The sequence below is a fragment of the Battus philenor genome, unplaced genomic scaffold (assembly GCF_028537555.1).
Source record: "Battus philenor isolate CCGP_79_NKW_IND1 unplaced genomic scaffold, ilBatPhil1.0.hap1 SCAF_12, whole genome shotgun sequence".
In the NCBI taxonomy this organism is placed as follows: domain Eukaryota; kingdom Metazoa; phylum Arthropoda; class Insecta; order Lepidoptera; family Papilionidae; genus Battus; species Battus philenor.
The window spans coordinates 7083608-7111285 of NW_027181674.1; the positions used below are offsets into that span (position 1 = coordinate 7083608).

At 33.4% G+C, this 27678-nt stretch overlaps 1 protein-coding gene across 1 annotated transcript in view; it reads right to left on the reverse strand.

Moving 5' to 3' along the window:
- The window catches only part of dac (dachshund), a 172241-nt gene that overhangs the window by 15123 nt on the left and 129440 nt on the right, over positions 1-27678 (reverse strand). Inside the window, exon 9 of the mRNA XM_068776354.1 lies at positions 23373-23456. Coding sequence (XP_068632455.1) covers positions 23373-23456 — 84 coding nt within the window. The remainder of the gene's footprint in view (positions 1-23372; positions 23457-27678) is intronic.

A 27678-nucleotide genomic window follows, 5' to 3' on the forward strand; every position in this document is an offset into this window, starting at 1 on the left:
AATGTTGTTATTTATTAAAGATATCATTAAATAACCGAAGATGTAATATAAATTTAACAATGCTTAACTACCTATGTAATTCGAAACGTTTTTTTCACCATCATTTTAGTCGTGGGACGTTGATTGCTGAACAAAGACCTTCCCCATAGATTTCCAGTAAAACCGGCTGGCAGCGGCTTGCATCGTTTTCCACACTTTCGTCTGATATATGTAATAAGTATAAAAACTCAGCAACTCCCGCCAATATCCAGGGTGAGTGGGAATAAATGTTAAAACTTTAAAGACATTATACTTTCACGAATATGTAGCTCAAAAAGTCTGATTACTACATTTCAAAATTAATAATTTTTACTACCGGTCCCTGCTGATTTTGTATTGCCTGACGCAAAAATAAAATGATGAAACATTTTCCAGAGTAATCATTTTATAAAAGATGAATGGAAATAGATGTAAAGGCTTTAAAGGGCTCACTTTGAAGTTTCTATTGTCTATTTAGTATTTCCTTGTATGTATTATTATTTTTAATATTGTTTTATGAATTTCATTTGGCGAAATCTGCAGATTTCCAATAAGACAGGTAGGAAGCAAACCGCATCTAGCGTTTTCAGACGATGTCAACAAAACGCCAAAAATGTTTAGTAAATACGTTAAGTACGTTTGTGCTGTTATTAGCAAATACTATTTTTAATCAAAACATTGAAACCTAAGTATAAATTAAGTAAAATTAAGTTAACCACACAACAATATTCGTCTGTCGATAAAAACAGTAAATATAAAAGTTCGTAAACATCGCTAGTGTTCCGATATAAGGCCGATGACAGTCGTTTAGTTATTTTATCTATTTCCTCAGTTTTATTTTGGCGAGCACAAAATTTATGGGGCGAGTGGATCCCGCGATAAACATTTTCCTTAAAATTGTGAGGATTATTGTTCTTGTCGGACGAGTGGGGGGATTTAAGTTATGAGCCATGGGTGACCTTCGCTGCCAACATGTCGTACACACTTGCTTTTTTATGCGGACTCACAATAATAAATCTTGTATTTGCAAACGTTATTATTGTGCGATAAATTTGCTTCTATTTATTACACTGGCATAAAAAATAATTCATAATTTATTTAAAAAGTATTGTGTGAAAAAACGGGTGAATTCTATACATTCTCCCCTTTTTCAAAACTTTTAAAGTTAAAGGTCAAAAATCTTTACAGTCTTTTCACCTATATCCAATCACCCTGTATGAAGTGATCAATATCTAACTCTATTGGAATATGACAGGCCAATGACTTCTGGCAGTATAAAATCTGAGAGTCACACATAGTAAACAATAATTCGTTTTAATATGTAATAATCTGAATTTGTAATAAGCTTTTTATTCCTGTTTTTATTTAAGTTATTTATGATTTCTGCAACATTTGATTTTTGAAATAAACTGCATTAATTGTCCGTACACTTTTTACAGAAAAAATTAATAGAAGCACTTAGGGTAAACACATACATGATGAAAGTTTACTGGATACCTAAAAAAGAGATTTACCATTTAATATCAGGTGCGATTGCATTCAAGACCCAGGCAAGCTTGCTCAAATAATTCATTTTCTACTACTGGATTATGATCGCCCTATATTGTGCCTAAGCTTTTTATTCTGTTTTCTAAATGTACTAACTTAAAGTAAAACAGCAACTACAGAAAACCGTCAAATGAATTGGATGGACAGAAAGGCGTTACAAATTACACAAACACATAAACATTTTACAGAAAACTCCGTCTGTATGTTCTAATACGGAATTCCTACGAAATGTTCACTTTCGCAATCATAATAAAACAGAGATTTTGTTGTTATAGAAAAAAGGAGAAGAAAATCGCAGACGCTTTTATCAAAACGATCAAAGGGCCGGTCGGGTGTTCCGACTTCTTACGACGTTAGTAAAAAATACAATCTCTCTTTATAGTTACCATTCCACTGGTTATTATATCCGTATCGATGGTGCCGACTTACGGACCGTGTAATGTTCGACTCTCTACCTAGCAACTGTAGCAACTGATCAGTTATTTTAAAACTTTAAAGAAAACTTTAATGTAAGCAAACGTAAAAGCTATCAATTGTATTTAATACTACGATGTCATAGATTAATCATAATAAAGAATACACTATTATAGTTTATAATTTCTTTATTAAAAGCGTAGTGAGTAACGAATACTTAAATATATATAAATACACACACACACACACATATACACATACATATATATTTGTATCTGTGTATATATATATGTATGTGGAAGTAGCCTGTAAGAGATTGTTTATTCCTATAAATGTTGCCGTAAATTACGTAATAAATTGTGTAAGTAACAACGTTCACATTTGAAACGTACCTAATCGTAATGATAATATTAATTAAATTATAAAGTCCAAAAAAAAGGAAAGTTGTATAATATTATTTTAGAGTATTTTTCACAAAAACTCTATTTTTTACAATTTGCTGAGGAAATGCTAGTCAATTACATAACTAACACTGTCTAAAATTTTGCAATATTGGTAAGTTCGTGTGATTTTTTTCGACAAGACAAGAAAAGATTTATATGTGTAATAATAGATTATAGAAAAATATCAATAATAAATTATTTTTTCGGTAGGAGGAAACTTGTTATAGGTGAAATTATTTATGTTTAATTTTTAATTTTTAACTTGTTTGTATTTGTACGAACCTAAAATCGTAGTTAAAATTCGCCTGTAAAAGAATTCCCTTAAATTCTCTTGGACTGTCATTCGGAAGATAGTTCAAGAATATTGGACACCGTGCCACTGTAAATGTGGAACATAAACTCGAAACAGGCGACTCGGGTTAACGATGATTGTATTTCGCGCGTTATTTGACGCTCGCCGTCACGTTTAGCGCGAATATTCGGAGACAGATCAAACTTTTACTACTTATAAAATATTGATAACGCTGAAGTTTTATAATTTTATTTCTGTAAGGTGCCACTGTGCCAAAATTATTTACAATTTATTACTTAGCTGTAATAAGAGTTATCTCTTCTCAAAATACCGTTTTAGTTCTACCACCTAAATTTATTTCATTAACCCTATTGACATCTTTAACTTTTAGATTTCAAAGCAGTAATAAGTGCTTTAAAATGAAGGCAAAGAAGGAAGAAACGCCTAAGACGTGTTACGTGTGTTAGAGTGATAACTGAAACGTGGTTTTTCACTTCGTGTCTCATAACTTGTGGCCCGAAATTGAATTTAAATGAAGTTCAGATAACATCATAAAAATATATTTATGTAAGTAGGCATTTACACGCACTATAGAGCTGTCGATTGTTATTAACAATATGAAAAGGTCTTCAGTCCGTGTTAGTAGTAAATATTAATAAGCTATTTCCGGCTCGGAATGCTGATTTGCTGAGAAGAGCAGACTAGATACTCATCAGTTGTTTCTTTCAATTAAATTCAATAATCCTTTTTACGTATATATTATAATATGAACCCTGCATAGGAGCCAACTAGCAAGCTCACAGTTAGTCAACGAATCGCGGAGAGGGCCCCGTGGGAAGACGTTGGATGCAGGCTGCTTGCGACCGGCCTCGTACAAAATTCTGAAGGAAAGACTAATGTCCAGCTGTGGACGTCCTATGACTGAAGTGATGATGATGACGAAGTGTCTTCTGGTCAATAAAGTAGACAGTAAACCAAATAAAGCTTTTGAGTGATGTTATATATTTCTGTAAAAAACATATATTTCTAAAAAAAAATATTAATTAATCACCTCCAAAAACAGCTACATGTGATGATCAATTTATTTACTTCATATATAAATTAAGGATTCAGACATAACGCTAAAACGTCTTAGCCGTTAGTCGTTAATGACAGAATCGAATCGGCCGGGGATTATTTTCGTTGAAATGGCTCACCGGGGCATGCTTCCTGCGACAGTGTGGTCGTAATTCGACACCTTTATTAATATGCCTGAATTAATAATATTGTAGATATTGGCTGGCAGGGGCCACGTATTGCGTGCGAATGACGATATCGTGAGGCTTCGGTGCATCGATTCGAGAAAAATATCGATTTACGTTCGTTTGTTCGGAATGACGTGCTGCTAATAGTTGTGTTATTTTTAATATCATATTAAGGACGAAGACAGTCTTTTATAAAATTGTCAGTTAATTTAATATTTTTAATTTAATCTACATTCGTATTAACATTTAATGGTTTTAATTATGTTTAAAACGTTAAAAAATATTTTTTTGATATGCATGTTATTGCTAGAATAATATTTTTTCAATTAAGGTGAAAGTTATAATTTCTTTTTGATAATATTTTACAAAAACTGCAATTAATATTAGCATATTCTTCTACACTACTCACGTTTCTTTAATTTGTAGACTATGTAAAACTAATATATTACTTTATAAACTAACGCAATTATTTGAATGTTTTTATACGGATTAATATTTTTAACACTTTCATTTATTTTTCAATGTATAAACACTGCGATAATAATAATGAAAAATATTATGCTAACAGGATATAGTTAGCTGTCGTATCTTATACATGAAAAATATTTAATCTAATATGAGACAATATATTAACCGGTAGATAATTTCAACTTTATATAAAGTTACCAAAAGCGAGCGCAGGTAAAAATTTAAACTAATATTGACAATGGTTGATTACAACCGTCCAGCGAAGATCCCCTTAGCAAACTGCGAATTAAAATGGGGACGAGAAAAATTAATCCTAATGCGATTTTAATGAAGCCGAAATAAACGAACGCTATAATGAATTGTTAAGCTGCGAGTTGTTTCTTTTACTTTATAGCGAAGCGGGGCGGACGCAAAAAGAAAGCATCGGGAATGCTCTGGCATATTTGCATGATTACATATTCCATCTCGGCTATAATTTTTAAAAAGTGTGCATAATAAATGAAATATCTTAAGGAATTATTATTTGTCAAATGCAAACTTTATCCCACCTTTTCTTCGATCACCGTTCTAGGATGCTAAGATGAATATTGGAGCTTGAAGAAAATGAAATGTAATAATAATTAAGACTCGACTCAGCACAAAGACGCAAGCCTTAGCATCGGGTATAAAGTACACAAGCGCTGAAAATGTACACCTGAAGTCTGCGCCCGCTTTTGCATTAACGAATGCGGAAGCAACGTTGTGCATTCAGGACGCGTTGCATTCTCCTCACCCCTCTCCCGAGACGGGGGTCGTCACCCCCCATAGCAGCGTGCCTCTCGCTCCGACTAAACGCCTCCAGCATAGCACAGCATGTCCCACCCGTGCGTTCATTACCTCCTGCGACCCAACAATTCAAGTTTGCTCTCCGCCTCACAATCTACGCTACCAGACTGACTAGACTGCTCCCATATACTGCCCACTCGAATAATAAAGATGCAGAAATTAACCCGTCCGCACTGAAAAAGAGGAAACTAAGTGAAGCTATCTCGACGTGAATAGAGGTAATGCAACGCGAGCACTCGTACGGCGAATGAAAGAAACTCGTTGGGCCCGGAGCGCGTTTGTTGGAACAGAGGGTAAATGTCAACCGCAGAATAAAAACAGTCAACACATAAATGCAAACGATAAACACAAGCGAGACCTGTAAATGCGATTCACATGAACCAATGTTGACTTTATTCAACGCAAAACATAAGTACTCTACTCGCCATTCGTACTCTGCAAATTAATGCGAGCAGACCCAACGAAGCGTTCAGAAACTAGAAATCAATAAAGTTTCCGCACTAAATTTGCTCCAGCCCATAAAATATTCAATTACGCATAAGCACACATTTGCTAAGGCCAACAACGACCACGCGGCACCCCCATTAAAGACGCCTAAGGGCCATTTAATCGGTCAGTGGATGTAAATTCGCCGGCCCCAAAACAAATATCCCGAAACTAATAAGGAAACGAAATATGTAAATTGTCTGCCATATTGTTTCACAAGTTGAAATCTTCCTTTAATCTTATAACAAATCCGTGTCCAAATGGCCGGTCCGGGTCGAATTTGAATACAGGAGGGTAGGCTTGCGGGTCAGAGTGCGGCAAGACGAGGTTGTGGTGCGGAGCGCGCCGAGTGTATGCACGACACGCGCGCCGGAGATAGCGGCGGTAACGTTGTCCTGTGCACATATTGCAACAAATTAGTTGTCGACTTGTAAACAGGCAGCCGAGAGCGCGGCCGCTAAGACGTCGCCGGTGGGTAGTTTGCATGGATATGAGAGCGCAATATGGGCCTCCGCAGCTGCCGGCGGTGCTCATTAAGATGTTTTATGACCGGCCCGGCGGACCGTGTTACCAATTTAAGATATTTCTATGCGGGACAGCGCCACGTTAGTTCGGCTTCCGATTAGGGGATTAAGGTAGTCCTTTTAAGGCATTAGTGAAATAATTGCGGCGGCCATTATGCGGTTAGTATTCCCCAATTTTCCCTCGCTAATATTTGGGGCATCAATGGAGTATTTTTGTCTTTGAACAACATTTGTGCTACGTTATAGCATTGAATTTCAATTAAAAGAATGGACAGTAAAGGGGAGCAAAAGACAAAGCTAAAACAAATTCATTCCGTCTGTTTCGTACCTATTACCCATACAGAAAGTAAATCAAAGGGTGTTGAAACTTTACACCCACTTAAAGCCGGACACAGTAATAAAGCGTTCGAACTTCGCCGACCCTGGACATCAAATGGGCCACCCCTTCTCGCATTTTGTTCACGAGAAAATTAAAAGTTCGCAGATGCCGAGCGCGAATGCTGCCTTTAATTGATAGACCACTGCTATAGGCTACTTGTTAAGATTTTTTTTAATCCTTACTAATCATTTTTGGAGTTACGTTTATTACTTTTTATGTTTTTGTCAAACGAGTATATATATTTATATTCACGCATTTTATAAAATAGAAGAACACTCGATCTTTCTATATATGTTTATTACCAATGGGATTTGAATTTTACTTCAGATACGACTTAGCCTCCCCCGTAAATTTCCAGTAGGACCAGTTCGTTGGAACCGGCTTGCATTTATAACTTAATTGTACTAAATTTAGCTTCTATTTTATATTTTCACTTTTTATTATAATCATGTTTAAAACGGTTACAATGAAGCGAATTTGCTGGTCTACTTTAGATGTTTCAAAGTAGAAAGTAAGAAAAGTATTTAAATATTCTAAGAATCATGCTAGAATATTTAATTCTAAACATTACTGTCATTTATATGTCACAAGAATGTTTTGTAAAATATTTTATTAATAGTAAAATAACACAGACGCATTATTGGAAGTCATTACAAATTTGTGATCCCGTACAAAGGAATGCAAGATGTTGGTTTTTTCTTGCAATGTAATGTTTGTTGTAATCAGGCGCAATGTCCAGTAACTGCGTAACGGGATTCCACTTAGTTACGAGTCGCAAAGTGCTTGCCAATAACCCGACGGCGGTCAGCGTCGGTCAACCGGCACGAATAATTACAGATGAGTGTTGCGCATTCAGCTTTGTAACTCGAGACTGCGGGGTCTGAGATAAACTCACTTGTAAGGATTCGAGGTTGCTAAGAACCTTGTCTAGCGTTTCCTTACTGGTAATAGGGAGCGACATATGTAATCTAAAGCACCTTTGTTCAGTTTTATACAAAGTCTCTTGTCATATTTTAATGTTTTGCCTTTTCAGTAACAAAGTTTCATTAAATTCGATTCATTTTTAACTTCATACATTTTTTAGTAAACGAAATCCTTTTTTTTTGGTAAGTAAGTTTTTGTCAAACAGAAAAAAATGTCAAATATTATACATTTGGATTGCGCTCAGTCTGTAAAGCGTTGTCTTTATTGCTCAGTGCTCCAATAGCTAGGTATTTACGTATATAAAGTAGTCATAGCCGATTATGTGTAAAAAATGAATGTGTCAGCCGTGCCAAATCAAGTGTCGCGAAATATATTATAACTTTAATAATATTCACCGCTTGCAAATTTCTCTCTTTGGCACCATGTAGTACCCCGTAAACATTACTGTAATGCTATTGGTGTCGCTGCAGTATTTACAGTCTTAGTTTTATTGTAGTATTTCAAGTCTTAAGGTGAAATGCAGTTGTATTTTGGCTAATGAAAATTTTACAAAATCTTGTGTTTTAATATACTATTAGGGGTATATAACAAATATAATCAGTTTTACACTTACTAACCCTAAAATAAACAAAATAGTAAAAATATTTCTACACAAGGTTTTTAAAAAAGGGTTTTGAAACATTTGTCCGTTTTAAAGTGTCAGAGTCAAAATATATAATGTTAACTATGTAATTCTTTCTACGTGTCAGTACATAGGGAGATCAATGGAATATCTTCGTCAAAATAAGCAGGAACATGGATAGGTAACCTCTATCAAATTACACATCCACGTGTTCAAAGTGCAACGGCCACAATCAAGACCGATTTAATTGTTTCCAAAGAGGTGATTCCGTCGAATGTATTCGTTGATTAAGTGCACAGGTCGGGGCCCACCGCCAAGGGGTTATTAAACAATTTATTGTCTAACTATTCGTGAGGGGCACTGCTCAAATGTTTCGCTAAGATTCCGGACAAGTTGTGTTGTACGACAAATGTTGCTCGTGTAACTTTGATTCTCATGAATGTATAAAGTTTCATAATTTTGAGAAAGGTTGATGTTAGTTGAATAAGTTATTCAACATCAAATTTATTGGAAAAGATCGGTTAATTTTTTTAATAAAGTATTGAAAGTAAATTTGTTTTTGTATAGCTATTTACATAAAGATATTTAAAGTGACGTTGATATGTTAATTTCATAAAATATATTCATAATTAGACTTGAGTATTATGTAGTATTGTGTATTCAGACATTACTATGGTCACATAATATATGTAGACAATATAACATATTTTAATATCTATATCGATTTTAAAAATTATCGATTAAAAAAACACAAACAAAATCGTAAATATCATTACTGCATTCTACTTATAAATTGATATAATGACGTACTAAATCCGCAAAATTTCTTTACAATTATAACATTGAAGCTACGGGGCAATACAATAAAATAACGGAGCGACCCTGATTGAGTTTGGCTCGAGTCTTTTACAGCTTTCAATGTATATTTCATCCTGTCAGCGGCAAATTACACAGACTGCCCATTCACGCTCAAAAATCACTCTCAATCGAGTCAAGTGGGACAAAATAAAAGGTGAATTCATCATAGGGGGTGCGAATCGGCACCCCCGACGGGTAACCAAGGCGGGAAACCTATGTCCGGTCTATTTGTAAACAGTAACCGGCGTCGACAGCTTTTTGACAGTTTATTAAATTAAATGGTCTGCGCGATTGTTGCGAATCTCAATCGATTTCATTGCAAAAGTGTATAGACAATGGTGTCCGCAATTCAAGTTATTTGTATTTATTTCGTATATTAATCATTGTTTTATCAAACTATGTATAATTTAATGGTGCAGTGGTAGGTCGCGGGGCCGTTTCGCGAGTTAGTCACATTTGGTGCATTAGTTATATAGGATTGCTTACAATCAAGTCTCCAGCAGCGTCTTCTGCGTACTATAATACCACACCAAAATAGCACAGTAGGCATCTATGGGTTGAAACGACGTTGTGTTATTTATATAGACCGTATGAAAACATAATACATTATCAAATAAATACAGGATGATTAGTGATAGATTAAAAACTTTTACATCTATTACCAATCACCTGTACAAAGTGATCACTTTCGGTTTTAATGTTAAGCTTAAATTTCTGTTTATGTTTCAAACCAATAAATTTAAAACAATACACAATGGTCCTTAAAATTTACGAACGAGGTAAATACGAGTTTAGTCAGCAAATTGTCCAGACATTCGGATATCAATATGTGAACACCTGTGATGAATATAAAACACAAATTTTAAACGTTAACACAAAATAGGCCATGAATACATCTTTGGCAGACTAGAGTATGCATTAACGACGAAATTTCTTGTTGAGATTTCGAATATTTCGTATTTGACGTCTAGCGCCAGGGAATATCTACTATAATGGTCACTTGGTTTTTTGATCATTTTATCAAATATTATTTTGTTAATACAATTTATGTGATTAAAGGATGACATGTTACATTAAGAAAGAATGAGCAATTACTTTTTATTATTACCGAACACATTATTTTTAAAATATTATATGTTTAAAATAGTTTTTATACAAATTTCTAATAAGCCATCACTGTGAAATATGTTACATTAAAATTTTTTTTCTACAAGAATGAAACTGGTCAATAATATAAGAAATAACGCCATTTCTTACTACAAATCATTAGGTTATTTATTATTTATGAAACTAATAATTTAAAGGTATACCGAACATTTATTGGCAGCAAATGAGCTATGTATTTGTGCCTTTTTAAGCTTTTTCTCGTATAACCCATCACCCTGTGTGTGCATCATATGAAGTTGCTAGTGAAATTTGATTACAAACGTAAGAGACAGGCCCAAAAAGTATGACGTGAGCGAAATAAAGTTTTTAATAAAATTATCTTTTGAATATTACGGAGTTTAATTAAATATAAAGCGTTTCGTTGCGCCATAAATATAAAATTTTTTATCAATCAATTTATTAAGCAAAGTGACTATGCAAAGTAAGTGCTTTCATCATAAACTTGAAGTTTTCTAGTACTTTTTATAAAAAATTCATTCGATGAATTTCGGAAGATGTACTTGCACGTCGATTAAAAAATTAACTTTAAAATATTTCGGCGTTCATTACACTGCATAAGTACACTATATAACTATATGTGTAATTATGTCCAAACGCACAGTAAGCGCTTCCGAGAGTCGATTTCAGCCCGTTTCATTAGATTATGTTCAGTTGGAAAGGGTTGAGCGTAATCAATTTTTGTCGAAATATTGCCTAGTGGGATACATGTAATTGAGTCAGACGCCTACTGCATACATCATGCTTCATAAGAACGTGTCTCCTTTTATTTATTATTTATTTAAAAATATTTATTGTTATGCCCCACTTGTGTATTTTCTTGTGTAATACCAGTGCAATATCCATGTAAAATGGATGATTGATTATAGCTGTGAAGGTTTTAAAGGAATGAATGTGTAGAACATTTTTAAACAAAACTATTTCCAATCTCGCTAAATAAAGTGATCACTATGAAACTATAGGAATGCGACAGGCTAATATCTTCAGAAACAGGAACAGATAGTAAGCAATAATTAATTTCTTCTTACTATTTTGTCATTATCGTATTTATTTTTTCTGAAAGCATCGATTTTTGGACATGGTTTATTATACATTATGTACAGTAAATATGCTATTTATATATTCACTTCTTTAAAGCTTTTACACCAATAACCAATTAACCTGTTTACTTAGTCATGCCTAAGAAAATTATTTTGTCGTTTATTAATTATAAATATATCACTATGATTTTACACCAAATTTGTAAAATCTATGAAACATTTATATTTATTAATAATTGCAAGTAAAATATACATATATTATTAATGTCACTTATATTGCTATAGGTGCTACGGTAGCTTTTAAGCATTTCTAATAAAACATTGATACTATTATTAACATTTATTTTTAAATTAAAACTCTGGTACAGCAATTTCCGGTTTATCTGTAGTTATAATATGTTCTCCGACTTTTACGTGTCAACTGTTGGTTGATCACGTATTCGTTTCTTAATACATCTATTTGTAAGACAAGATTATTGTTGTAACCTCTAAATGGGATATTACGAGCATTAATACGATATCCTGCAATTAAATCGGCATACGGCTTCAATAGCAGACATGGCCGGCTCCGCGTGTGTGGTCTGTCAGTAAACAAAGATCTTAATGATCCTACACTGTCTAAAGTAAACAAATTAATATTCCGCAATCGAAACTGCAGTTACAATCGATACGAGCATTCGTCGAATCAATTCATAACTCTCATTGTAAACTCCTTTGTTGAAAATTGCATCGATTTTAATTGTGTTTTGTGTTTCCGCTTAAACAATGAATTTGATTTATTTTTCTGGATGTATTAAAATTGATCTAATTTGTGTATTGCATACCGACCTGTACCACGAAAATATTCTTTACTTTTTTACTTGATTAGTCATAGATATAAAAGTTTAGGATTGAATGTATACCTTATCTATCAGCAAAAACCCTTTTTTACACCTTTTTCCAATAATTCTGTATAAAGTGATTATTTCGACTAATTGTAATATATATATATATATATATATATATATATATATATATATATATATTAATTGTTTTTTTCTACTGTAATGAGACAGGTCAATAATTTCTGGCAGTACATAGTTTGCAGACGGATAGTAAACAATAATTAATTGAAATATGTAGTAATCCAAAATTTTTAAAACGCTTGTTTTTTCTTATCCATCATTACGTAATTTATCAATTCTGAAATCATTGATTTTAGGAAAGAACGTATCGTAAAATAATGACCGCAAATGAGCTATACATTTACCCCTTTGAAGCGTTTACATCTATTATCAATCACTCACTAAAACTATATGTGTATGTCTTTTACGCAATGGTTATTGTTAGAGAGTTTCGATGTTTTGTTGTAAATATCATAGACTATGTAGTTCCCAAATTACAATCCTCACACATATTATAAGGATCGGTAAGACGGTAACGTGGTAAAATTTAAGATCAATAGTTGACTTCCTCAAGATACCGGATGCGGTCTACCGGGCGCAAGCTCAATTATTATTGAATTTCCCATGTCCGGGGTGAAGCAAAGCGCCAATGAAAATCATAGGGTGAAATAATTCTCTTAAATGACAAATTAATTTCCTATGCTGCACTACGATAAAATATATGTAATATTAAAGTGCCTATTAATTTCCTAACAAAGCCTTATATTGTGTAAATATCACAATATTGTTATTTTTATATATTTACTGAGAAGAAAGTGGTTATGAGGATATGTATGGTACTCGTATATTACTCAAGATTTTTCAAAATAAAGTTTTGGATAGTTATTAGTAATAGGTACGTGACATGAGGAAACATTAATATCACGTGGTTCCAACAATTTGCTGATTATTCAGATCGCAGATGACGCATAGACTACAGTTGGCAACATTGCACTTTAGGTTTTTATTATTGTCACTCATATTCGCAATAAGCTTGCTCATAAATCTCATTTAACTGCTTCAGTGTAAGTTGAATCTTATTTGTATGATGTTTAAATATCGTTTTTATATGCAGAAAGTTATATCAACAGTAGTAACTGATTCCCTAACATAGTAGGAGCAGCGTGTGCGTCTGCAAAATTTCGACATAGTCAACATCGGCGCTCGCACGAGTGGGCGCATTACCTCCGGCCAGTGGTCAGCTGAGTCACGCCGCGCTGTGTCGCCAGGCCCCGGCTTGCCCAGCTCCCAGTGGTCTAACGCTAACACGCAACGCCGGCTCACTAGTTCACACGCTCCGCTGAACACTTCAGAAAATGTAGCTTAAATTTTACTACAGTTTGCGCATGCATCGTGTATTATTCCCAACTCGAATAAACTCACCGGTGTTCATTTTTTAGTCTTAAACACCACTATTCAGCTTGATTTAACTCGTTTTTTTTTTTAATTAAAAGATTTAAATTTCTGCATCAAATATAAAAGAATATTGTTAACGATCTATATATAAATTAAGGAATATATATGCTTATATTATCATAACAATTGACTTTGAAAACATTTCATGGCTTCCAAGTTCCATATAACTATCTTAAAATATGTAATAATCAATTTTAAAATATAAATCTTAACATAGAAAGATCCGGTACTAAACTGTGTGTGGAGTGGCCTATGTCCAGCATTGGCGCAGCGTCCTATGGCTGTAATGATATATACATATAAATTATATATACATATCATGGCAGCAAGCACATCACATCACAATTTCTTACAAACGGTGTAGGAACAAGCAGGCCTTTATGGTTCATTGCGTATATAACATTCATTGCGTTTATAACATTGCGTATATAACTATTAAAAATTACTCTTTAAGCAAGGCTCCGTGAGTCAAAAGGGCAGTCTTTACAGGATTGTTTAAAAAACTTTTTAAAAGTAATAGGAAATTAACAAAAAGATTCAGTGTTTGTTGTCGCATTCAGTAAGTAGTTACTATTTTTCCTATTTTATCGCTTCACGCGTTTTAAGGATTACATAAATATATTTCAGTGAAAATAGAACAAAGCACCTGGTGTTTATTTTGTTGGAAAAATAAGAAATCATAATTAAGTTGTGTAGCTCCAACTTCGTTCGAGTTTTCGCGTGATATAGAATCACTGTGGAACACACACATTGGAACCTGCTCGAACAATTTTACATACAATCATAAATTTTAATTTAGCGAGCTCGCGGATCCTGTTACCTCCTCGCGTTCAGTTTCCCGAGCTCATTGTGCCTTACTCCCAAGACAACGCGCCCCACACAACACATATACAAAATTAATTAGACGAAATCTCCACGTCGCGTAATATTTTATTATTATTTCCGCTACTGTGGGATTTTATTAACGGCGTATTTATTGCTTTCTCTTGCGATGAATTTGAATAGGATCTTGATTAGCTACGGTCCTGTATGGATGTGATCTCCTTGCCTACAAGATCGTAATTACAAAAGTTGTAATTACAAGGTTGGTAACATTGTGAGCTCGGTGGGCTTTGCATTTCGCTATCTCCTTCTGACGCCGATGCTTCGTTAATTTGAACGTCGTGTGCGTACTGTTATTTCGTTATTAAAACCGCCTATCTGCGTTTAGTTTAGTTTCAACATTCGAGCGTTTCTATTTGCAACGTTATTATTAACATGTCCTTTGGGTATTCCTCTTTAATCGTCATTTTAAATAGATAACAAACGGTATAACTTGATTATCAAGTCAACATCTCTTATTCCTATTCGATGGGAAGACGTACAAAAGAATTAAAACTGCTCCCAAAACAACTTTAACTTACGAAGTAACAATAATAATAGAATTGAATAAAATTTGTTATAAATAATTGAAAACATGTACGTTAGGAAATTTAACGCGTTACACTGTTAGTGTACTAACCTATAGTAGCTATAGGCAAGCTCAATGCCGTTATTTAGTATCAATTAAAGCAACTATTGTTTGTGGTCAGAAGGTAGGCAACTTTATATGGAGGCGATTTGTTACTACGGCATAGGCAAACAGAGGATTCTACTTAGTGGTGAAATGTGTAATGCCACACTTTACATTTCCTTCTGTACTTTTAAATGCGCCGCCTTTTATTGTCTGACAACAACATTGAATCATTCACTAATTAATTACAAATATAATTTTATGTAGTATTTTATCAAAATCTTACTAAAATTTTGTTTCGTTAAAAAAATAACTTGGTTAATCAATTATTTTAGTTATTATCAACAACATTTGGCTACTTTTTGTTTATGTAACTTCTAGTACTTACTAAAGAAAAATAAACATTTACGGGGATGGAATATCTATGAAAAAAAAATGAAGATAAAAAAGACGGACAGATAAAATAGAATAAAATAATATTTTGGTTTCTGTAAGAGCCGGGTAAAGGAAAAATAATTATAGACTTATTTTCTGCCGGCTCGCATGTAAAGCGAGAATTGGCCTATAAAAGATATCCTATTGAAAATATTGGAAACGTCTATGTCCAGCAGTGGATGTCTTATGATCGAAATGATTATTTCGTCATGATGACTGGTCTTGCTCTGTCCGCATCTAGTGACTCCACGACACCGACTATGTCATCGGTCCATCTGGTGAGGGACCTACTTACGCTGCCTCAGAATGATGAATTATTGCTATTAATTATTATTATTATATGAACCTTTAATACTACCAAATTTTTAGTAATTGCAGCATTTGGGCTTAGTGAATAAAACTACTAAATGTGAATATATTTGATATTTAACACTTAATGCAACGACAACAAGAATACTTGAGATATAGTAAATAAAAGAAATTTTCTATAATAAAATACTATAATTAAAAAAGAATTAATCTGCAATCAATCCTGTTCATTATTACACAGCTTGTAAGTGTACGTTTTTATGTGTGCATCTATATGTTTCTATGCAGACGGACGTCGGGGTGGCGTGCCCTGGCCAGTCGGCTCAATCTAATCATGAGCATTAGTGATGCGCGACCAGACCCATACTGCGCTTCATTTCACGAGAATATCGACGATTGATCCGATTTGTAGATTCGTTGCGTTCTGTTCTATCGATTTTTCTACTCTGATTGAAATTTAATTTTAATCTATTACCGTCATAAACTTTGTAAATTAATTACACTATTAATTGACATTATATTAAAAATTTTAAACCTTTATAATAATTACTATTGGTTTTGATGATAGTTGAAGAAAATTTTTAATAAACCTTATCAAACAGCAGTAATACTAAGCGCAAGACACGGGTTGATTTTTTAATTTTTTTGATAAAATACTACTAAGGTTTTGATGGGAAGAAAAAATTAAAATCTGTGTGAGAAACCATAAAAAACTGCTGCTGCTGTCAAAGTTTTGACATTAATCAAAACCAAAAAAGGCGTGTTAAAGGTGTGTAGTGTGTAAAGAAAAATATGAAAAATACCATAAAGTATTCATGAAAATGAAATATTAATAGTAGTCTTGCAGTGTTCAAAATAGAAAACTTATTTTTGTGAATAATCAATTTTACTTATTAATTATTACGTATTAAAAATTATGTCAATGAAAATAGTGATAACTCTGAAATACGTTTATTTTACTTATTTTCAATTTTATTGGCACCGGTCATTAACTTTTGCCAGTACTAAGGCTATTGGAGCAGTTAGTATGTAATACAAATGATTTCCAAACTATTTTGTACGAAAATTCTCATAACATCTAATTTACCGTAGCTGAGAGTGATCCCTTTACTAGGAGTGTTCTGTATTCGGAGACGTGAGCGGTTTGGTATATAAGTCACGTTCAGGATACCCACCGCACCAGCAGTGATAAGAACAGAGAAGAATGCCGAAAGTCGTGCCGTGGCCGACAACTATTAACAGGGGACGGGGAAATCAGGGATGGAACGATTATTATATGATTGATTATAAAGCGTATTTATATATCTATCACATAACAGTGTAATTAAAAATGTATTAAAACCACATATCGGGAGAATAAAGGTTATTTTTCTCACAGCACAAAATCACAAGTTTATTAAAATTATTTTTAAAAGTCAATTGCATTTTGTTCAAGCATATAAAGGTTGAATAAATATTGGTTCTTTATGTCATTATTGTTATTTGTCACATACAGGATTTCCCATAAATAAATGTCAGCTTAAATCAATAGGGTCGATAGTAATAATTAATTCCACAAATAAATAAAAAACTGTGTCTAATTTTTTAAAAGTTATTACCATTCAAAATGTAAATGAATATTATATAACCTTTGGTGTGTGTTCTGTTACTGTTATTGCGAATCTTTTCTGATTTTTTATCACTTTGTCACCGTGAGCAAAACATGTATACAAATAAGTTTCCGAGTTACTCTGTAATTCAATTTTGTCTTGACGTTGATTTATCGGACGATATATATATATATATATATATATATATATATATATATATATATATATGTAAGTAATATGTATAAGCTAACTCGTAATAACATTCACGGATTCAAAGATACAAGAAAGAAACATCAATTTGGATTTTTATGATTATTTTTTTTAATTGTCGTCTTTGATATTCAAGCAAACAAATTACTTGAATGTCTAGATTTATATAAGGTCGATGTTCTTTGCACATTGCATACAAATTAAATTAAGTTATTTAGGACCAAAAAAGGAAAAATATTTACAATGGTTTTACCATTTTACCACGAACGGAACTCCAAAATCGACGGCGGCTGAAGTGAGTAATTGAATTCCGTACACGGCTGCGAACTGGTCGGATATTCGTCGCACGAGCTGTTCGGCGGTCAGGATTACCGGGCTATTGCAGAATTTTTTTATTTCTTCCCTTAATCCTCTTTTAAATACAAACTTTCTTTTCACTATTCTTATATAAAAATAACACAAACAATTCAATCAAATCATTGACAAATGAAAATCTTTAAAATTCGTATAAGAATTTATTAAACTTTCTATTATGCGCATTTTGTATTATAATTATTGAAACGATTCACATTGAACATCATTCACGTATTTAAATATTAAACTTTTAAATTCAAATTGTACCTAAGCCGGGGATTTGCAAATTATTTAAAAAAATGGTGGTATAACCGAAGAGGCGGCGTGGGCAGCCCCCCCCCCCTCCACTAGGTGGATTCACAACATAGTTAAGGTCGCGGGAAGTCGTTGCTGTGGTACCGCAAGACCGGTCGTAGTGGCGACCTATGAGGGAGGTCTGTGCCATGCAATAGGCATCTATCAGGTGAAAAAAATAAACTGAAGAATAACGTAATAGTCTTAATGTTCACAACAAATTAATAAGAATAAATTTATCAATTCTTTAATCTATAATAAGAAGTTAATATATATTTTATTTGCGTAATCTTCAAGCGTATTTTTTTCTTTCTGTTCGCGACTTGAAAAATTTCCAGGACAAAAATATATTTGACTAAAACAAGAACTCATTCTATACTTCATTCTAATCCTTGTACTAGGTAAGTAAAAATATAACGAAGTAGTTATGGGTAGGGTAGGTAAACGACACTGACTATTGTACCAACAATTTATATCCGATAATGAGCAATAACTCTCCCCTAACGTCGGCTCATATTGTTGTGGAGGCAGCAGGCAGTACGTCAGGTGGTTGTCAGCGTTACAATGCACTGGCTTCTGACATACGTTGATACGATTGTGCATAGGAAACATTCATTTGAATTTGATCAGCGAGCCGACAGATACGCGATAGTAGTTCCCTATAAAAGGGGAATGGTCATTTGATCGTTTACAAGCGCATGCTATCCCATTCATTTAATAATAAGCCGTTAATGAGCGACTTTTCAGATGACTTGACGTTTTGCCTCAATTTATTGATATTTGTTGTTTATACAAAGAGTTTTAATTAAAGTGTTAAAAACTAATGCAACTTAATACCAACGTTAAAACTTGTTATACACGATGTGCTAAGAAGTTAAATGAACTTTAAAAAAATTAAAAAGCTTTGGGAAAAATATGATCATCTAGTAAACACGTGGGTGTATTATTGGGCGTATGCTATCTAAACGTGCGCATTACTCGAATCTAGGCCGCCAATTCGGAAATATGTGTTAGCTTTGCTGTCTTTTTTAATTTTTAAGCGCTCTTTCATGAAAACAATGAGCAGTTGTCGAAAAGTAGTAGTGTAAAGATGAACACGCCTTTTTAAAAGACTTTTAATTAATAAACTAGTGATTAGTCGCCTATAATTTCAATCTTACCTTTTCTTTCTCTTCATCTTTTGATATGTTTCTAGAATGTAATAAGTCTCTATAGAAATCAAATTTTCTATCATTTACCCTAATAAGCCCGAGGACGCTAGCCTAACCGAAATATCCAGTCTGTACTGTGACATATATAAAAGACAATAATTTGATGTCACACGACGCCCCTGTAAACACTGGCATCCGTGACGTAAAATATGAAATGCGAGGGTACAGACATCGATAACCCTCCATTCCCAACATAATGTTCACATAATTGGCGTAACATTTCTATTGCGAACCCTTTCAAGACGCCCGTAATGTTACGGCCTACATGTTATTTAATTACGCAATCTCGAGTACAATGAGAATTATACCGACTCCTTTACAGGTCCGGATGAGAGAAGCCGGGGATGTGAGGGCAGAGACGTATTCAACAGATTCTTTTTTTCCACATTTTTTATAGTGTTAATTATTGTTTGCAATTTTGCAATCTAATTAAAATTATATTACATTATATAATTTTCTGACTTTCATCGTATATTTGAAAACAGATTTTTACTGTTAATTTGACACGACAACTATTACAATAAATATATGATGTACATAAAGTTTGTTGACCAAAACAACGACAAATATTTCATTTTACGTATCTACTATATGATAACGAAAATACAGCATGTTCACTAAATTAAATGTCACGGTTTAAAGTCATAGAGCGAAACTTGCAGAATATCTTTGACTCCCCTTTTGAAACCACTTCGTATAACTTCCTTAACCGATAAACGTAGACCCTCAAAGGGTGTACCTTCTTGGATTCGATATTCATTCTATACGTGTCCAGTTCAATTATAAAGGAATACATAAAGTTCGTTAGATGTCAGGCAATCCATTAATTTCACTCAGTGTACAAGGCATTTAAATTTACTTAGTCTGGAATAGATAAAGATTGTAGTGGGTTTTATATGACTGTTGATGTATTACCCTTTTTATTTTCAACGTTAGGGTATCATCGAGAAAATAGCAGGGTAACCATGAAAAAAAAAACACTAAATTCCCGACTTGAAATATTGCAGAATGGTTTTAACAGTTTTACTTAAATTATGATAACGACACTACAGTTATCTGAATCATCTAATTATATATTCACGAAACCGTTCATAAATTTCATCCGTTTTAACCGTTAATCATTCATTTTAAAAAGAGATCTACTTTTGGACATAGGCCTGCTCCATAGATGTTCCAACGACCTTGTGGGTGGACATCTTACGTTGCACTTCCGTGGTCTGCATTCATAATGTTACATGATAATTATTGTGTTTTAAAAATGTTAACAAGTTACCTAATGCAGTTTATTTATAGTTACTCCCCCTTATGTTCCATAATAAAACACGCATCATTTAAAAATATACTGAAACTGTTACTGTGGTCAACTAATTTAATACTCCGATAACCGCGCGGCCCATCGCTATTTAAATGGAATAGGGCATTACGAAAGCACTAGATTCCGATGCGATATCAAACTATTCAATACAATATCTATTATGAATGCCCGTGCGCTTCGTGGACGTTGATTAGCTCGGCCGGGCTGTATTCCAATTTTCATGGCGGACTTCGATCGACCTTCCTGATTGATTGTTATTGCGCCAGCCTTACTACCCGATAATGTCCAACGTTTCATTAGCTCATTTACAAATTAACGGAATTCTAATACATTTTAAATAGAAACATTTGCGTAGATATTTATTCTAACATATATTCCGCATTCGTTTCTCAATCTATAAATTACGATTACTGAACCAGTTATTTAAATAACGCATGTCATACTTTTATGGACGGAAAAATAAATATGTGTTTCATAAAATTTATAAACTGCCACTCTAAAAATGGCTTTACACTCAATTGCATTTAAAATATGTATGATCGATTTGGCGTATGTACCAATAAATGCCGGTCGGGTTTGCTTTTGTAACTAAAGGCGTAATTCATAGCGTGGACGCATAGAGCGCTATCTGATGATTGGTTTTTGGCAATTAACAGTATTGCTCACATCGCAATCGCGTTCATTCACCGTGTGAAATATGTATGGGATGTGCATATCCTCGTCCTTATTCACGTTGCATCGTTCATAGTCGGATAACAAACTAGGGTGAAATTAACTTAGACTAAAACCAATGACACTGATCTGTGTTTATTCCTAAGATCATATTCCCTTAAATTTTTAAATTTTATGACAAGGTATAAAACGGGCGTCTCTGTATGTAAAGACAAATAAAAACCTACGAAGTGGCAAAGTTATATTTTTATTTGAAAATAAGAAATCAATGAAAAATGTGTCACGAATTAATCTTATAAAATAAATAAAACCGGTAACGTTCTTTTAAATCTATTAACAGTATAAGTGCAGACATTAAAAAAGGTATAGGTAACCTAAAATCAGCGCAAACATTTTTATCATGCACTACAGGGGTAGTGGTTTTCCACAGACTTACATTAAGAAGTTATTATTGTAAATAAAAACTTACTATTTCGAAATCAATTTTATTTATAATTTGATTGAGAAGATTCGACTAAAACATTCGAAAAGTTTGACGACAACATAATTCTTGAATTTGTGCTTTTTAAAATTTTTTGTCTGTTTATTGAGTGAGTTACATTTTTAAATTTAACATATCAAAGTTAATAATGAATAAAAAAATCTAAAATAAATAAATAAAATAATTAATTAAATACATTATTATATTTTAAAATAGTTAATTAAATAAATTAATGAGTATTTTCAAGTCATAACTAAATTAAAGGTGAATTACGTGAACATATAAAATTTTCGTAGTAATTTCATTAAAAATTTTATTAAGTTTCTGAGGTAGTTCTAGGGTTTATTATTAAAGTATCATACGGTTTTGTTGCTATTTATTGTATTAAAATTATGCTTTTAGACACATACGACTTTTCTGTTTTATTTGCTCAATATTATTTTAAAACATTGTATTATTTTAAATGTCACTAGCTCAGCAACAGTTAATAGCGAATTAGTTAAACTTTTGTCTTGAGACATCAGGTCACTGTCACCGTTTCGTTCGACATTTGTATAAAGGTCGCCCTGAGTTAGTTTGCTTTCCTTTTACTTGTTACAATACTCTTTGTAGACGGAGAAAGGGTGGTATTGTTTGTTTGGAAATTAACCTTTACATTTGTTGGGGGTTGTGTTTCAGACATGTTTGCACTTAGTTATGCATATTATTATAGCTATTTTAAAATTTACTTGTATATCCTAATAATTGTCTTTTCTGAAATTCGATTTGTTGCATAAAATGATTGGTTGTAAGTGCAAAAGCTTCAAAGAGATGCATGTATAGTTAATTCGTCGGCAAAAGCTTTAAATTTAAAGGTGTAAAACCTACTTTCTATCAAGAGTAAGGCAAGAAGAAATAGAGAAGCTAATAAACATAAATCACAACGAGAACATAACACGTGAGTAGGTAGAAATATTAATAAGAAGTATTATGAGATGGTGTAGACAATTATAATAAGAATGGTCGATGAGTCGGTGGCACGAAAAGTAAATTGGCTATACAAAATAAGGCACCGGTTATCGTAACATGAGAAAATAATAGTTTTAATGTTGGAAATAAATAACGCGCCGCAGAGGAAGACAATGGTTCCCTAATAAGATCTCTTGTTAATTTTGGCGAATGCGGAGCGAGCTCGTGATCGGAGATTTATGAAGGCATTGAAATTACACCTTGTTTGTTCTTTTCGCGCCGGTACGTGTCTATGACTATCGAACAAAAGAAATTTTGCAATTTTAAAAATGTTCAAGTCGTCCGTCGTAAAACCTAAAAGTCGTTTTTAAATGCAACAATTCTCCTCCTTTAACCTGAAAATTATTCTATAAGCACTATATAAATACTTTTTACGTCAAAGTCAAATAAAGTAAAACATACTAAGTTACTTACCCCTCATTTTTTGTTCGTCAAGTAATCGTCTCTCCAAATTGTCTTTCACCTCCCTTTCTCTGAGTACGTCCATCTTCAATTCGGCTGCAACAAAAAAAGGTCTTATGTAGTGCTAAACATTACTAAGTTTTAAATTTCCACGCAGGGACTTTATTAAGAAATAGCAAGAAATCATTAACATAAACAACGATTTACCTTAAATAGATGGTTCATTGTTCGTAAAAGGCATTGTATAAATTTAACAGTAAGCTAAACCCGTAACACGGCCGTCAGCAAGGGGCCGATTAGGAACATAAACACGGATTAACTCATTCGGAATCCTGGTACTATTGTGAAGGAGTCGAATTGAGAGATTTGCATAACTTTCAATTAAATCTAACCTGACGGAAATGATTGGGGGAGGAACTTCCGATACGGTTATGTTTTGAGATCGACTTTCAAGTGTACTCCAAACAACTGCTTCGCCTGTGTTTTAAGCTAATTTTCATACTTTTAAGTCATACGCGCTTGCGAATAAATATACACGATTGTTATAAGCTTTTAAATAAAAAATACGATGGTAAATTTCATTTACAAGGGATGCCGATTTGCACGTATATATTATTGTAGTGCTATTGTATGTTAGCGTGTGTATCCGCTTCATATTTTAAGCAAGAATCTTTATTTCAAAACGTTTGTGTTATATTGCTGCGTGACCTGATTCATTAAAAAACATTATTGACTTAACCATTAAACGAAATTCCATTTAGAAGCAAAATTTACATGATACCTTATTAACTAACATATTAAGTTAAAATGACTATGAAAAGTTTTTCTGAAGACGGCTTCAATTTATTTTTTAGTTTGTTTACGAATTGTGTAGCTTTTCTTAAATAAATAAAACAATTTAATAAGAATAATTATGAACTAATTCTGTGACATCGATAAAAGTAATCCGTTCATTAAACGTCGTCTATTAAGACGTAAAATCAGTATAAGCGAACGCATCAAGCACAAGTCGAATTTGAATAGAAAGAGGTCATGCCGACACAGTTTAATTTGGTCCCTTATTCAATTAGCCACCTTAGTCGCGTCTATCTAATGGAGGTCGTAAGGGGATCAGGCTGATTAACTCGCGTTGTTAGCACCTACGACTACGGCGCCTCTACGTGATTTTATTTGAAAATCCGACGCTTTGTTCTCTTATCACTTTAAACCTTGTGCCGCTTGATCGATCCATATGTTCAATGATCGAACTTATAAATATTTACTCAAGAGTCACCGATCTAATTTTAGTTTAAGTTTACGTTAAATTTCTTGATCTAGAGTGCAATCTCGCGTGCGAGTAGCTTCCTTTGCTTACTTTCGTATGCAAATTTATTTTACAGATTACAAATTCTTCGAACTGTAGTAACGGTATTGATTTATGACATTTGTAGTAATTTTTACTTTTGGCAAAAGCTGAACAGTTGGCAACCATAATTATGTTTCTATATATGTGGCTAGGAGGGCCACGTTTCTATTAGGTATGCTTCGACGAAGCTTTAAAAAACTTTAAAGTTGACTGTACCAAATAACACAAAATGACAATTAAATTATTGAACGAATGTATGAATATCATTATTCATAGAACATCTACTGGTAGATATAAATTTCCCTTATAATTTTCCAATAACACTGGAAGGAAGCGGCCTGCGACCTTCGTCGTTTTTCGACAACCTTAATAAGAACATTAGTCCACCTTATGAGAAAACATCATTTGATCGAGATAAGAAACTCAAAAATTTATGTATTACAGAATAGCCAAGTCATCATGCTAGACTAGACTGTGGTATACCAAAAATTCTTTAAGCAACAGTTACCCCAGCTACTCCAGTTTGAAGAACATGAACTTCTTTGTCTTTGGTCATCTGATGGGTCATAATTATTAAGTCTGCTTGCAGTACCGAAGATGCTGTAAAATTCCCAAAGCTAGGTTGTCGGTGCGAAGTGACTACAAACTAATTCAATTTAAAGTTTGTCGGTCATAACTAAAGAAAATTTCTTACTAGTTAAATCGAATGAAAATTTTCTTATTAAGTCATCATCTTTATAATAAATTTGTAGTAATTAATTATTATTAATTAAAAACTGTTTGTGATTAATTGATGATGACAATTTGGAAAATTAAGCTGCAAATAGAAAAATTAGTAAGGGTTAGTATCTTTTCAACAGAATTCAAAGTTTCCAAATCTCTAGCTTAACGAAGTAGTAAAAATTGGAACGGTCAAAAGAACAAAAGATCACCTAATATAAAGAAGATGAAAAAAAGAGTCGGACAGACAGCGTAGAAAGTCTCAATGCATAACTAGAAAAGAAGGAAAGAACCTGTATTGATTTCTGGAAACTAATTATTAAAATTTATTGACATATATGTTTAAGAATATCGATTGTTAAAAATTTAAACTTTGATTATTAAAACATATTTTCTTTTAATAAGTTCAATGTTAACATAGTCAGTAGAAAATTATAGGAAGTTTCAATTTATAACTAAGCATTAATTCTCGTATATAGCCCGGGTACAAAACAACATTACGGGCCCGCAACTATCATGTTCCATTGAATGAGATTTGTTGCGCTCAGTTATTGTGGCAGAGGTGTAATTAAAATTGCCATTTTGAAATGTAATCCAATTGAAATATGCTTAGTTTGTAAGGTGAGACAGCGCAAACTACATACATTTATTATATTTGAATATCCAAAAGACGAATATATTGTAATTTTATTTAAAATAATAATTTCAGCCTTTCTCACAGATTTTCAACATAATCAGTTGGAAGCGGCTGTCTACATTGTGGGGTCATCTTATGCTGCGGCACCCTAGAGCCTTAAAACCAAGCCAGCGTCGGTCTGTCCTGTGCGCTGGGTGACCTGTCCACAACCGCTACAAATTGTTAATCGGCTGTTAAATGTTGAATGAATTTTATTACGTTTATAAATGGACTCGCAAGTCCAGGTCCAAGGCTCGTTGTTAACCGATAGCTTTTACATAAGGCCAGAAGAGAGAAACCACTTCTAAAAGTCATTACTGGTAATACTCATTGGTCGTGGAATTTTGTCTTAGAACATGGAGGTGTATACATTTTTATTAAGATATGACTAGTGTTATATTGATGCAATAATGATTACCATGATTACGCATGGCAATTTTAGCATGTAAATAATTATTATGAAATGCTTTCTAATGAGCTATCGCAAAATTGAAAAATGCAGACGAAATCGCAGGCGAGTGGTGAGTTAGACAACGACGAAGCGAACCCAGTTCGAATCTCGAACCATATCGACTGACAATAATCTGTACGATAATACGAAGACAAGTTAACTTGTGCCCGAGCGCTAGTAATAAGCCGGTATATGCGAGTCCGGGCTTCTGGTCCGCTATCACGGTCTGAGATCTTGTAAATTGAAACGTTGCCTTGCTCATTGTGCTGTTAGCTCTTTTGTTTCGTTTCTCCAACCATGTGACTTATATATTACTTATTTATTGTATTTATTAACGCGGAACATATTTCCTTGCTTTCGCAGTTAACTTTGTGGTTAAGAACATAATACATTAATTTTTAATTCTATGTGTACTTACAGTTTATAGAAGAAGTTATTTTTTTGTTTTAGTGTTTCTTTTCTAAATATTTTGTTACTCCATAATATTTAAGATCATGGGAATAGTAATATCAGAGATAGTGGGATACTGTATTAAGCGGCGAAATCGACTTTGCAAAAAATATCGATTCGCGACGGCTTAGAGATTAATTTGGAATCAATCCCGCTGTATGGTGTAATTTAGAGGGCTTTTAGTTAAGAGCGGTTTCGCACATGAGACGTAAATTACTGGAGCCAAGGGACGGTCATTAAGGCCCCGTGTCGGCATGCGGCGTATCTCAGCATCTCGCGATTTGCGAGAGGAGGCGCCTTAACAAAAGGTGGTCCCGGTGGTCCCCGCGTACTCAGCAGCGATCTATCCTCTTATTGTTACGTGTCCGTGTGTGCCGTTTACAAGCCTCATTAACTTTCCTAAACTTAAGTTACTTACACATTCTATTCCTCGGCAGCGTTTCGAACACAAATAATCTATGCGACAACATTATCATCAGCTATCTTTGTTATTATTTAATATCGCTAAAATAATTTAAAAAAATGATTATTTTTAATTAAGAGAGGTAAATGAAAGTAAAATATTGTTAAGGTCGTTAGAAAACGATAGTTGTGGGCCGTTTTCAACCTTTCCTTTTTTGAATCTAAAGGGAAACTATATAACTTTACTATAGGGAATTCATCACTGGACGCCCTG